Genomic DNA, 14,478 nt, shown 5'->3' with positions numbered 1-14,478 from the left:
TCACTCCTCAGCTGGTCCTGGGAGATGAAGTCTTCACTGCCCAAGTGCAGGTCCACATGCTCTTCCCAATTCCTCCCCCACCATTCACTGTCCCTTTTGAAACAGGCTCTGCTGGTTCTGGGATGCTCTGCTCAGCGAAGTCCCTTTCTCATGGTAAAAATTGAAATATTTCTGGAAAACAACAGGTTAATTGCTCTCCTTGTGTTTCTCCCTACTCTGGCCCCTCTCCCAGCTGGATGCATCTGTCTCATAAAATGCCTATCATCATAAATGCATCAAAATGCATGACACCTCATTGCTTCCTGTCCCAAGCTTTGGGTAAGGGTGCCCAAAGGTTGGTCAGAAAGAGCAGAGAGATTGCCGGAAAGCCAAGACACTGGGCTTCCCTCAGCTTACAGGAACCAGTGCCGTCACGGGTACATGAGTGCCAGGGATTTCTTTCCCAGTCGGGGTGTGGGTCACTTTCCCTCTGCCCACTGCCTAGCATGGCCCTACCACAACCTCTTTCTAATACTTTCAAGGGCATTTAAGCCCATGTCTATGAGGACATCTGAGGCCAAATGGTTTGGAATGATCCAGGCCACAGCCCTGCCTTCCTCCTGTGGTTCCTTGCAGACATTTGCAGAAGCTTTAAGAATTTTCCTCAGGCTCAGGGGCTCCCTCAGTGTGGGCTCATGTGCAGGACTAGGTTCCTGGTCCACTGAGAACACGAGGTGAACTACCAAGGAAGGGAAATGGGATTTAAGGATAGAGAGAGGAGCCCGGGCCTGGAGGGGACATCTTCCCAGCCCAGGCTCTGGGACCACAGAGTTCTAAGCGACAATTACTGTCATTTTGCCAGTAGCAGAAATGCCAGCTTACCAAGGGTAGGCTCACTTTTGACTAGGCCCCTGCTGCCACTACCACGTGGCTCTGTGAGGCCAGGAGGTAATGACAGGGTCTAAGGAGCTGTCAGCATTTCCTTTGTGACAGCCCGTTCCCAGCTGGGCTGCCAAACACAGCCCAGTGCTGAGCTGGCATCCCAGCTGCCCCCAAGAGCCCCATGTCACAGCCCTTCAAGGTCCTACCCTCCTTAGGTCCTATGTGGACCCAGTGACAGGGAGCCAAGCCTTCTAACTGCTCCAACTCTCCCTCAGGAAAGCCAGAACCTCTTCTGCTGCCTGTACCGCTCCTGGTGCCACAACCCAGTCACCACCGTGTCGCTCTGCTTCCTCACCCAGAACTACCGCCACGCCTATGACCTCATCCAGAAGTTGTATCCTCTCATTGTCATCTGTCCCCCAGGGAGGGCCAAGAGTGGCCTTGCTGCCATTTTCCTGTACCCACCTTCCAGGGCTTGGGACATCACCAAGGCCTCCCACCAGGAGTGCTATGCTGGTAGGGTGTGTTCAGGAAGGAGCCGTTATCAGCTCCTTCTAAAGGCCCCTTTAGACCTCCTGAAGGGGAGGTAGGCTTGGAAAAACTCAGGAGTGGAGACTGGCTGAGGTGCAGCCCACCTCCTTCCTTAGGAAACAGACAGGTATGTTCCTGCCGCCCCCCCCCCCCCACACACACACACACAACTCTTCTTTTAAGAACATACTGGGGAAACCTGCAGGGCTAGCTCACATATCTAAACTTTGGAAACTTCATGATGGACCAGGAGCCCACCCACCACACATATACACAGGATGCAAAATGACCTGCCTCACCAAAAGGCATCCATAGTCAGAATTTTTTTTAATCTACTGCTGGGAATCAAAACAGCCTCATCTTTGAACCTGTTTTATGACCTAGGATCAGAACAGTGTTCAGGAAGTAGGACTTCCTTCCTGTCGAGATGGGATAGAAGCTGGAGCCATGAAGGCTTCAGGGAAGGGTCAAGTGTTCTTGCATGGCACCCTTCCACAGTCTTAAGTGTGCTTTCCTCTCTCAGCCACGTGTGTGACCCAGAAACTAAGAGCCTGCTGGCCAGGTCTCAGCTTCCCTGACCTGCTGATGGGCTGTCCTCTCAAACAGGAACCAGGGGCCTCTCCTGCCCAGCTGCAGGGTCACAGGAAGTGTCTTCCTGGCCCAGGTAGGCAGAGGACCGCTGCAGGAGCAGAGCTCAAGCGCCCATGCAAAAGGAACAGCTGGCCACACCCCAGTTAGAGGGGCAGAAAACAGAGAGATTGGATATCCATCCTTCCTGTGCTAAATCCCACTTTGGAAGGCCCAGACTGTGCACTGGAAACTAGGTGTGGAGAAGGGACACATGGAATTCTAAGCCCAAGCTCAGATGGACTCCGTGGAGTCCATGCTTTGCCTCTCCTTGGGCAAAGACACTCTCAATAAGGAGACTTTCCTTGACTGCCCACTCAGTGGGGACCTGGAAGTCACAGTGGATTTCCTCACAGAGGTGGACAAACTGGTGCAGCTAATTGAGTGCCCCATCTTTACATGTAAGACCCTGTCAGGGCCATAGCCCTACCATGGCCTTCTGCTGGCCTGGAGGCACAGGGGGAGGGATGGAGCCAGTTTCACATACCACGTTCAACTGAGCTTGGAGAGGGAAAGAGGGTAATGAACCCAGGAGTCTTCTAGAATGTCAAGAATGGAGTACCCAAGAAGGTGGGATTGGTGATGAGGGGCCAGCTGGAATGGGCGGGCTGCATGGCACCAGAACTTAGTTTTGTCTGTTTCCTCAAAATGGGTCGTATACATACAGGCTAGTGCTGACATGAAACCCATCAGAATGTTAAAAACCAGACCCTGCCCTGGGTTGTCCCTAGCTGCCCCTCCCCAGCCTGCTGCTTCTGCTCTGACTCTCTGGGATTATAGGTATTCCTGCTTGCCCAGGAGCTGGCATGTGCCAGGAGCCAATGGGCGAGAGCTGCCTGGTGAGTAACACCCAGGCTAAATGTGCAAAAGCAGAGGCCGCCTGGGCAGACACAGCTCTTGGCACCTCTACACATGCAGCGCTGCTCCCCAAAGCAGGTGGCACTCCAGATAACACGTGTGTGTTTACAGTGTGTGGAGAAGCCAGAGGCAGCCCTGGCTCTAGCCACCTTCCCAACCTAGGAGGACACCTGAGCCTTTGCTCCTTGGTAGCATCTCTGGGCTGAGTTATGAGCCTTTACCCTGGGACCCAAAAAAAATGCAGGGGTTCAAGGATTTCCCCTCCCCCAGCTCCCTCTCATTTAAAGGACCAGCTGCTCTAAGCAGCAGGTGCTGCCATGACTCAGGCCCTGGAGACAGTAGAACAGGAGAAAAGACCTCCTCTCAGCCTGTCCAAAGCATGTCCTTCCTAGCATCTCACTTCCTGAGGGCCCCACAGGATAGAAGGATTCAGTTGAAGGCAGGTCTAAGCTAATAAGGAGGAAGCCATGAGCAGCGCATCCTCAAGTATAAGATGGAGAAGATAGCGACAGCAAAGATGCTAAGCAAGCCAAGCTCCCTCAGGCCCAAGGAAAGAAAGAACTGGAAGTAGGTTCAGGCTTCTCCACAGCTGTGTACATGGTAAGAACGTTTTCCTAGCCAGGCAATGGAGGCACACACCTTTAATCCCAGCACTCAGGAGGCAGAGACAGACATATCTCTGAGTTTGAGGCTAGCCTGATCTACAGACCGAGTTCCAAGACACTCGCGGCTACACAGAGAAACAGAGAAACAACAAAGCAAAGTTTCCCTATGCACAAACCTCGCAGATCTACACTTCTGTAACCCTAGCAGGTGCTTCTCCAGCTGCCTGAGCATTCCTCCCATGCAGCTCAGTCTTCATACAGCCCACCTGGAGCCAGCGTCTAATCTCACCGGCCCTGGGCTTCTGAGCACCCAGCTGTAAATCAGGGCTCACACACGCCCTTAGGTTTGATTGCTTTGCTTGCGTGTCTCACAGAACTCTAGGAAGCACAGTTGTCAAGAGACACTACAGTGGAAATGGAGGAAGAGGAGAGTGTACTTCTCCTAACCCAGTCCTGAGTTTTTATGGGAGCATCATAAGCATGTTTGATTTACCTTGGCCATTGGTGATCAGCTCAATCTTCAACTCATCAGCATGAAAGACTTTCTTTTAGAGACACTGAGGACTGTAGTTCTGTGCTGGGAAAGTTGGATGAATATCAGATATGTATGTTACAGTATCATCGGTGCTATGCCTTCTGCCTCTTGGGATAAGAGGAGGTACTAAGAGGCCACCCAGTCCTCCGCTACCTGGCACCGGGGTCTGGCTGCTCGGGCTCCCACCCAGAATCCTCCCAGACTCCTGGTCTTACTGGGAGACAAGGCCACACTCCAAGACTCAGGTCTACTCTCTGAAAGCTGTGCCTCATTGTCCACAAATAATGTCTGCCAAGGTTTAAGATGTGGGCAGAGCAGTACTACAGAGGCCCAGGAGGGAAAGGAGAGCCCCTCTCCAATCTGGTTTCCCTATCAGGCCTTGGCTAGACTGAAGCCACCTTGAGGTGCAGCTGGCCCATAGCAGGTATAGACTTCTAGAACAGACACAGATGCTGGGCAGAGAACGAGAGTGTCCTGTCCTTAAAGGGGAGGTGGTGAGTGGCTATGTCTAAGTTGCATATCCAAATCACCTGGACACTGGGGGTTTGCTGTGCGCCTCACTACACACAAAGGCATTTTCCCATCCACTCTCCCCTAGCAAAGCCCTAATCCACTCTTTCTCTCTAGCGCATCCTATTTATAGCTCACGTGCTGGCACGTGCAGCGCCAACTGGGGAATCTGTTACTCTCCCAGCCCCCGGCCCCCGGCCCCCAGCCCTCATTATAAGGAAGCAGCTGAGCCTAGGGAAGGTAGGCTTAGTAGCCCAACAGCAGGTTTGGGGATCTTAGGCTGAGGGGCTGCTAGATAGGTCGGTCAAATGGGTGGGTAGGGAGAGAGTGGGTCATGGTAATGGCTGAAATGCTCTGAGAGAAGGGGCCCAGGCCTGGCTGCCTGTGGAGGAGCAACTGCTTAGCTCTAAGGCAGATACGTCTCAGCCTACAGTGCTATGTCCAGGGTGCTTCCAGTTCTTTTGCAGACGGGCTGAGGCAGGGGATCTGGGCTAGTGTATTCTAGAGCAAGGCCAGGATCCCTGACCCCTGACTTCTGCCCTGCTGCAGATCTACGCCTGCAACTGCTGGATGTGAAGAACAACCCATACCTGATCAAGGCCCTGTATGGCCTGCTCATGCTGTTGCCCCAGAGCAGTGCCTTCCAGCTGCTCTCTCACCGGCTCCAGTGTGTGCCCAACCCTGAGCTGCTGCAGACTGAGTGAGTGCTGGGCCCTAGGTGCTGCCCTCTGCCTCCAGGCCTATTCCATGGGAGATCCAAGGGGCTTGCTGAAGTGCCCTACCTTACCCCTCTGTCGTTTAACCTTATTCACTCCGTAGCTACCTTTCTTTTGTCTTCAAATCCACAGCAGATCCCAAGATGGAAGTTCTGGGAGTTTTTAAAGGGCAGAAATATATAGGCATGCTTTCCCAAGGAGGCTGGGGGACTTCAGAGAGACCAGGCCTAAGTGTGAGACCTTTGCCCAGCATAAGTCTCTGGAGAGAGGAGCTCCAGGGATGAAGAGTAAGTCCAGACAGCTGGATAGAGCCCAGTGTTGGACGCTTAGATAACTTGCTATTCCATTCTATGAGATGCTCAGACTTGGCCCTCTAAGAGCCCAAGCATCTTCAGGACCTGCCCACCATCATCCAGAGGAATAGGAAACAAGAATGTGCCTGCTCTACTAGGGTCCTGTTCTCAGGAAGAACATGGCTGAGTTGCCCAACCTGGCACCCTCTGGGCAAGGGGTTCCAAGCTCCCACCCTGAACCCTCTGCTGGCCCTGGCCCCACAGCCTGTTGGGCTGTGTCTATATTTGGTAACCCTTGGAGGCTTTGCCTCATCCACAGGCATTTGGCATCGGAGATGGAAAATTTCACTTGTCAGGTCACCATGGAAACAAGCAGAGCCACTGAGAAGATTTACGCTGAATGGAGTGCACCCAAGCTTGCATCAGCTGCCCTGTGTGTCTAGAATTCCCTCCTAGGCCATTGGAGCCACTCAGCAGGGCTGGCGCCTTGCTGCAGCGAAGGCCTCAGGCATTTGCCCTTAGGGTAGATGCAGACAGCCTCAGGATAAGCCTGCTGCACTAGGTCTCTGGTGGCCCTGTGTCTTCCAGACCAACCTGATAGGTTGTCTTGCCTGCTGCCCAGTCCACTCCTCCCTGCCCCTTTCCCAGTCAACCTTGTGCTGACTGTCTCATCTGCTCTGAGTGTCAACCAAATGAACTCTGAAATGTTTGATGGGTTGAGTACACACAGGGCTCAGGAACAACACTGTGGGGTTGGGCTGGTGTCTGGATCCCTCCCAAATGGATATCTCCTGCTTTTGAGAGTAGGAAGATCTTAAGGTGACAATACACCTCCTCAGCCTGACTTCTACATTGACCCTACAGTATCCAGGTAGGTGCTGAGACAAGGAGGAAGGAGGAAGGGAGAGGCAGTTGGAAGGACACTGCCCTGGAGCAGGTCTCAGGCCAGGCCAGAGACCCTGCTACTTCCCAGAGCTCGTTTCTCGGGGCTCTTCTGGCAGTATCTTGTCTGAGGAGGGGAAGGAAGGCTGTCAGAGTCAAGGCAAGATAAATCCCCAGAGAAAAACTAGGTAAAGGGGTTTCCTCAGGAAACTCTTGAGCCCAAGGAATGAGTCTTTTATATAGAAGACTCTAATGTGGGTCAGTGAATGGTTTCAGGCGTAGAATGGGATCTGGGTCAAGTTCTCCATAACTTTGCTGTGTGGCCTCAGGCAGATTCCATACCCTCTCTGGGCTCCCAGTTTCTTGGTATATGCATATATGTACTAAATGGGCAGGAGGTGTTGTGGTAGTCCCAGCCTTCTAGCTTCTGCTGGGACCTGAGAAAGTTGAATATAGACACAGGCATGGATACTGTAGGTAGGAAGGGACTTCAGACAGCTGGAGGAGGAGTCAGGTTGCAGGGTTGGTGCAGAGGGGCAGCTCACACTCTGGAAAGGGGCTGTGGGCAGACCCAGCCCAGGGTGGGGCAAGCAGCTGGCAGGCAGCCGGCTTTTAAGCAGAACAGCTGGGGAGATTTTCACACTCACCACCCATCCCTCCCTGCACTCTCACTAAGGGTTGGGGACCATAGGCCACTCTCAGGCTTTCTAACCATCCTGAGTGAGGTAAGGATCCCCTGAAAGAAAAGCTAGTGGTAGATGAACAGGTAGGATGGCAGGAGAGAGTGCCAGCTCTAGATTTGCAAATCACCATCCACCCTGCCAGCCAGGTATCCCTGTTAACCAGTACCTGAGGATTGTGGGGGCGAAAGCCTGTCATTATGGTGGGTAAGGAGATGCTTGGAATCCCGGCGCTGGAGAGGTGAAGCCAAGAGAATCATCAGTTCAAGGTGTTCTTGGCTATAAAGGCCAGCTTGAGGTACATGAGATACTGTCTCAAACAAGCAGCAAGGCTGGTCATGCTGGCTAGGAAGGACCCCCACCATGGAGCAGGTCCCAGAGAGCAAGATGCAGCTGCTTCCCCAGCTCCCAGTCTGGGGATCTTTTTGCTTTAGTTTGCTTTCTATTGCTCCAGAAACAACTTGGGATAAAAGGGTTTATTTCATCTTACATTTCCTTGGTCCAGTCACGGAGGAAAGTCAGGGCAGGGACTGAAGCAAAGACCAGTGTAGCTTACTTATTTGCTGAGTATGGTTTGTTTTGCCTGCTTGCTTAACCCAGGACCACCTGCCCATGGGTAGCATGACCCACATTAATCAGAAAATGCCCCACGTGCGTACCTACAGGCCAGTCTGCTGGAGGCTATTCCTTAATTGGGGTTCCCTCTTCTCAAATAACTCATTTATGCCAAGTTGACAAAACTAACAAGAACATCCCTCAATTCCTCATAATAGCCGTTGCTCTAGACCTTTGTCCCCACATTTGCTAATGGTGTTATGACAGCATGTAGACTCACGGGCACACATCCCACCCTATTGCCAGTGTCATCTCTGTAGCCTGTCCCAGGTTAAAAGGCTTGGATAACAGCTAGGCACACCCTGGACCTAGGACTACCTGCTCTAAGTCCCTCTGCCCCTTTAGGAGTCTGGTTGTTCTCCAGGACAGTGGCACTTCTACCAATAGCTGCTAGGCCAGAAAGGCCCCTTCCCTCATTCCCAGGGAAGTCAACCAGCACCAGAAGCCCACAAATGACAACCAAGTGTGTGTCACCAGGACACTCTCACTCTCCAGCCAACAGTGATAAAGCCCTGGCTCAGGAGGCAGTGGCTCAAGGCCCAGGAAAACACTGGCCACAGATGCAGTCTAAGATGTTTTCAGGCAATGTGTGTCCTCCTCGAAAGAGAGGAAAGGCTCAGTGTGGGCCAGGGTGTGGGAGGGACTCAGGTTCCCAGAGTTTCGTCTGGGAGCAGTTGTGCCCAAACTAGATGGCCACAGCAATGCCTTCAGACTTAAAGCTGCTGGTTTTCTCACTCGGCCAACCTCCCGGGAGGTGCTCTTGTGGGAGCTCAGTTTTGTCTCCTTACTCTAGACAGAGCAGGCAGGTGTGCCAGCCTTGGGCTGCCTGCTCTCAGAGTGGCAGGGCTGTATGTAGCTACCTATCTCACCTGAGCTAGGGCTGGACACAGGCAAGCTTCTTTCCTGTCATATCAGGAGGGAACCTTACACTCTCGGGCCATGAAATGTCTCCTGTGGCAACCTCTTTTACAGACAGGAAATGGAGTTTCATGCCTAAGGTCAAAAGTCTAGGCTAGGCCTGCCTATCCAACTTCCTCAGCTGCTGCCAGCACCAACCATGCTGGGGCCTTTTCACCAACCCAAAGGTCCCAGGGAGTCTGCTTAGCTGACTGGGTACAATCTTCATAAAACCCTTTGCCAGGGCCTCTAAGCCAATGGGCCAGAATGGGGTGTGGGGAACAAAATAAGGATATGCTGGAGGGACAGTTGGGAATGGGACAGGGACCTGAGTGGCAAGCTAAACCCAGCTGATGTGAGGCAACAGGATTGGCCCATCAGTTGGAAGGACCGTGTACACTGTAGATACACTGCTGTACACAACAACTAAGGAGAATGGCAGCGGCAGGAGTGTAGGTGCATGTCCTGTGGTAAGACAAGCTCTTCTCTGGGAGCAGGTAATGATCACAGGCCTTGGGACTCAAGGCCTTCCAAGTTGTGGGTCCAACAGAGAGACTTCACTGATCCCAGCTGTCTGCAGCCTCAGCCATACCACAGAGAAAAAGCTGGGCTACTACCTCCCCCTTCTCCCCAGACCCTGTTCCAGGCCCCAGCTGCCTTCCTGGCTGGCTGCTAGCCCTGGCTCTCACCCCAAAGGGAGCCACTGGTAAACAGGAAATGCTTCCCCATGCAATGCCTGCTCTGGGCGCCATCAACAGCCCACAGGCTGAGAGACATCCAAGCAGCGGGTTGGCTGTTCCCACCAGCTGCAGGAAAGGGGGTGGATATGGGACCCTAAGCACTACAGATCTGGCTGCTGGGAAGATGTTGCTGGGCAGGGACCCACAGATGCTGAGAGGCTGAATCCCACCAGTACCTACCATGATGCAGACACTGACTCTGACTTCTGTCCATCTTCTCAGAGACTGTCTGAAAGCTGCCCCCAAGTCCCAGAAAGGTGACTCCCCCAGCATCGACTACACAGAGCTACTGCAGCACTTTGAGAAAGTCCAGAAACAGCACCTGGAAGTAAGACACCAACGCAGTGGACGTGGGGACCACCTGGACCGCAGAGTTATCCTCTGATGTGCCTAGCATGGAAAAGGGCCCTAGAGGCCTCAGAAGCACTCAGGGTCTCTAGGCTGAGTCCTCAAGAAGCCTGAGAACCTGCCTCCAGCAGGGCTGGACCTGACCACCAGCCAGAGTAGGAAGGGGGACAGTATTGGCTCTGTCAGCCCCAGCTCCTCCCAGCAGAGCGTCTGGACCCCAACACTGTCAGCTACACCCTGGCCTGGGACCGATGGCTTCTCTCCTGAGTTGGACCACAGCCTCAGAATCCAGAAGCAGCCTCTTTCTAATCCCTGTCTGTGAGAAGAGCTTGACCTTGGCCCCAGAGCACTGGCATGGTGTGTATGCATATGTACATCTGTGTGGATAGTGCACACAGGCCAGCACAAAGACCTCTACAGAATGATGTCCATCCCTGCCCCAATAAAGAAATGACAGAATCCTTAACCAAGCCTGCCTGCTCCTTCTCTGCTAGCACCTATGCCTAGCCTGATGATGCAGCTGCCCCGGGGCCTGACCTATCCTGGAAAGCCAGCTTCTTTCTGGGCCCTGATGGGTATGTGAGTCCAGGGCCCAAGTCTTCCCAGGACCAGCACCTTCCTCCTGGCCTTACTCTGATTCCTTAATCCTGCTTTCTGAGTCCCTGTGCAATGTGGATGTCTCCATAAGCAGGAATGGCACAGCAGGACACTGCAGTGGGAGGATATCAAAGATGCCCCAGTCTTTGACTTAGCTCAAAGAACCTCTGTGCCTGTCACCTGGCTTTGGGTTCTGGTGAAGTCCTAATTGCCTGTTGTGGCCCTTTAGTTGCCAGGAGCTTGTGCTTGCTTTCCCCTGGAGCCCTAACTATGTGTCCCCGTGAGAGTAGGTTCACCTGGAGTCTCCTGGACGACAGCAGTACTTGCCCTCTCCCACGTGCACATGAGTGCATCCCCACACACTACACTATGCAGGTTCAACACAGACCCCTACTCACGAGGAAGTTGGGCCGGGACACCATCACTATTTCCACCCCCAATCCAGGTGACATCGGCACTACTTAGAAAAGGAACTGAAGGACATTTGTGCAGGAGGGTAGGATTTATGGATGGTCTGTGGTGGACAGCTCCAATGCAGCCAGTTTCCGTTCCCCTCTGCAAGATGCTCGGTGCTACTCATCAGGCCGAGATGCGCTAAGGACCGCATCCGCGGCTGGTTTCATCTTTGTCGAGCCCAAGGCCTTGAAGGTGCAAACCCGGGGCCGCTCCCGCGGGGAAGTGGGGGTGTGGGGGGGCTGATCCGGGCCCCACCCCTGCGCTTCCACGACCCATGGTGGCGTCCGCTCCCGCCGGCCCCTCTTGCCCGACCAGTCTGGCAGCGCCTGAGCTCGGATTTCAAAGCCCTGGTTTCTGGCCGTGAATGGGTCCTCGCCCGCCCGGCCTTTCCCACAGCCCCCTCCCGTGCTCCCTCCCCGCGGCCCTCCCTCCGCCGCGCCCACGTGACGCCTGAGCTTCGGCGGCTCGGATTACCGCCGCCGCCGCTCCAGTGCCCGCGCCGAGGCTGCACCGCGGACTGCCCGCGCCGCGCCCCCAGCCCCACCGAGCCATGGCCCGCGCCACCGGCCCACGGCCCGCAACCCCGGAGCGCGGCGCGGCCGGCCGCTGAGAGCACAGCCCCAAGGCGGGAGCCCCGGCGCGGCCCGGGAGCAGCGCCCGCGGCGGTCCGGCCCCTCCCCTGCACGGCTCCCCGCGCCCCTTGCGCGCCCTGCCGCCGCGCGCCCGGCCTCAGCATGGAGACGGCGGAGAAGGAGTGTGGCGCCCTGGGCGGGCTCTTCCAGGCCATCGTCAACGACATGAAGGTACTCCGGGCGGGCTCCCGGCACAGGTCTCCTCTGAGGGACGCGTGGCGGGCAGTGGTGTCCTGCTATGGCCGTGTAGCGCCTTGTGCGTGCGTGTGTGTGTGTGTGTGTGTGTGTGCGTGTGTGTGTGTTTCTTGTCTGAGCCTGTCCTGCTGCGCCCGCCTTGCACCCGCCTTGCACCCAGTGCCTGTCTGGGTCTGGAGGGTGGGGGTGAGTGCTCGCAGGTTGGGGTGTCTGTGAGGTCTCCCCGTAGGACCCCCGACCCAAAGCTAAGCATCCGCAAGCTCTCGGTACTCCAGACCCCTAAACTATGAATTGGATTTGTCTTTAGGACCGACCTTTAAGGCCCTTTAACGGATCCAAGGTCTCTGGGGCCTCCGCCCCCTTCCACCACAATGCCCCCACACACACACACATACCCCGACGCCCCGAAGCCTAGACAATGCTGTCACCACCAAAGCAGGAAAAAATAATAAAGCAAAGAACAGTTAACTCTTTCCCTGCCAGCCTCGGGCCTCTGCGTAGATGCAGCCCCACCCCCCAGCCCCCCACACACACACATCAACAGCCCCAGCAAGCTCCAGTACTCTGATCCTCGGGTGGGGTCGTCCCTGCAGTCCGAGGGTAAGACTGAATCTACCTTGGGGAGGAGGAAGGCTGTGTGTTGGCTAAGCAACCTGGGGAGCGCTTTCAGCAACCTCCACTTCCTGATCACTCAAGGTCAGACTGAGCAGGCACTCCTTTCAGATGGGGAAACTGAGGCCTAGGAATGGCTCAAGGTCATAAGGAGATCATTGGATCCTGCTTCGGACCTCAGCCCTAATTATCTGCCTGGTAATTTACTGAATTATCCCTCACCCCAAAAGAGGCCAGTATTTGACAGGGCTGCTACAAACTGACTAGGCAGGGAGGGAATCGAGTGCCAGTGTTCCTGCCCTACACTGTACCCCTTGGTCTAGGGACAGGATGGACAACAGGGAGAAAACTAGGCCCTGCCCTCCTGAGCCTCCCCACATCCTTACCGTAGGCTTTCACTTAGCAAGAACAAAACCAGAATCCTACTAGACCCTGGGGGCTGCAGAACCCACATACAGGTACGCCTTACCCAAGGGCTCCAGAAAAATGCTTTAGGAAAGTGGTGCCTTGCAGACGGGCACAAAATTGGGGCTCCCCTCCTGGTACTGCCAAGGAATGCCCCCAGTAAGGGGAGGCATCTGCCAGATATTTGCCCCCTAAAAAGGCCTGAAACCACACTGGCCTGGGACTTACCAGTTAGCAGCATGTCAGCACCTTCCCATAGTTCTATACTTTTCCCTGGGATACACACACACAACACACAACACACACACAACACACACACCCCTGGCAACTCCACCTGAGGAACTCATCACTGGCCCTCAGCATACTTTTCCTGTCTTGTAAGCATTATCTCTTGGTACTAGCATCCCTCTCTGAAACTGGGTAACCCAGACCACCTCCCCTAGCTGGGCTGGCAGAGGGTGGGAGCCGCCCTCACTGCCTCCCACTGCAAACACTGCAGCAAGCAGCCGCTTCTGCCCAGGAGAGACAGCAGGACTGTGTCCTCCATTTCTGCCAGTTGCAAGGAACTCTGTTGAGACCACGGGTCTAGTCTCAGCAAGGAGTGTGAGTTAAGTGGCAGGCAAGATTTCTAGATACGTTCGTGGGGCCAAGATGGAAGAGACTTTACCAGGTACCGTCATATCGTACATGCTGTGCCCCTATCAATGACATGCATGTATTAGGGTCCCTGAAGGGACCTGCACTGATTGGCTGGACTTTAAAGCTGCTTCAGGCTGTCTCATTCGGTGGCCACTGTCAAGAAGTTCAAGGAGAGTCAGATTCCCTGGAGCTGATCCCCAGTGAGACTCTCTGGAGTCACTAGAGGGCCCCAACCCTGCACTGGGGGATGGGCTGGAGGAAGGGTCCCCACTCAGATCTTCAACTACACGGACAGAGGAGGGTGCAAACCCAGAGGCTGAGAGAGCCCTGGAGAGCTAGCTAGCCTGCCCTGCCTTCTCTGTCTCAAGCCAGCTGAACCCAGAGACTTGAACTTGCCTGGGGCCCTAGGCCCAGTCAACAGAGGAAATGGGGTCCCCATCTCACCCTATCCTAAAAGTGGGTTCATCCTAATCCAGTTTGAGGAGTGTCACACAGGCACATAGGCTCTGGCCATGGAGAAAGGCTTCTCACAGAGAGGTGGGGCTTTTGCCCTCTTAACCAGTTCCGGTTTATCCACAGCAGGTACTCCTTGAAGTCTACACACAGGCCCTGATTTTACAGCTGAAGAAACCTGTGTCTAGGGGTACATACTCAGGGTCACCCCCAAAAGCCTTTTCTGAGACTAGAGCCTGGGTTGCCCCATACACACCACAGCCACACCAGGCTCATCCTGGCCACGTGAGCACCTCCCCTCTGCTCCAGAGCGGTTGCCATGCTCGTGGCAGACCTGGCGTCTCTCCCCCTTTCTCTCAGTCCCTGTCACCTCCCCACATAGAAGTGTATGTAGTTGCTCCTCACCCTGCTTCTCTGAAAACAGGGTCCCTTCATCCTGATATGTCAGCTATAAGATCAGATCTTGACCCCCATCCCTAGAGCCTGAGCCAAATCAGTTAACCTCACTGAGCCTTCAGCTCTCCATCTGGAAAATGGGGCAATAATGAGCTTCATTCGGGATTCACTCACGAGGTCGGAAAGATGCATGAGACAGTGCTTGGCCCGGAGCACCTGGCCAGCAGGTGCAGTTCCATGATGAGTGATGACCCACAGGGGCTTAGAACCTGGGCCAGGTGAAGCCAGCACTTTCCCTGGGGCACCAGTCACTCAGGTCTCTCTCCCTCTCCCTCTCCCTCTCCCTCTCCCACTCCCACGCCCGCCCCACCAACGACAACACCACCCAAACTCAA

General features: G+C 54.7%; 2 protein-coding genes across 6 annotated transcripts in view; both read left to right on the top strand.

Annotated features, from left to right (window-relative positions):
• The window catches only part of Vac14 (VAC14 component of PIKFYVE complex), a 101,022-nt gene extending 90,854 nt beyond the window's left edge, over positions 1–10,168 (top strand). The window contains exons 16-19 of the mRNA XM_028768602.1: positions 1,137–1,255; positions 2,341–2,420; positions 5,077–5,227; positions 9,573–10,168. Of these exons, the coding sequence (XP_028624435.1) occupies positions 1,137–1,255; positions 2,341–2,420; positions 5,077–5,227; positions 9,573–9,735 (513 nt within the window). The 3' untranslated portion in view covers positions 9,736–10,168. The remainder of the gene's footprint in view (positions 1–1,136; positions 1,256–2,340; positions 2,421–5,076; positions 5,228–9,572) is intronic.
• Positions 10,169–11,246: 1,078 nt separating this feature from the next.
• Mtss2 (MTSS I-BAR domain containing 2) overlaps positions 11,247–14,478 on the top strand; it is a 20,864-nt gene continuing 17,632 nt past the window's right edge. For 2 of the 5 annotated variants that reach the window (XM_028768557.1, XM_028768554.1), the window contains exon 1: positions 11,247–11,554. In XM_028768557.1, coding sequence (XP_028624390.1) covers positions 11,486–11,554 — 69 coding nt within the window. In that variant the 5' untranslated portion in view covers positions 11,247–11,485. Of the gene's footprint in view, positions 11,555–12,368; positions 12,389–14,478 lie in introns of those variants that run through there. The other 3 variants (XM_028768555.1, XM_028768556.1, XM_028768558.1) reach the window with 2 other exon arrangements.

Source organism: Grammomys surdaster, unplaced genomic scaffold (assembly GCF_004785775.1).
Source record: "Grammomys surdaster isolate TR1022 unplaced genomic scaffold, NIH_TR_1.0 187, whole genome shotgun sequence".
Classification (NCBI taxonomy): domain Eukaryota; kingdom Metazoa; phylum Chordata; class Mammalia; order Rodentia; family Muridae; genus Grammomys; species Grammomys surdaster.
The sequence above is the reverse complement of the archived record's forward strand: the minus strand, read 5'-3'. Positions and strand labels throughout refer to the sequence as shown.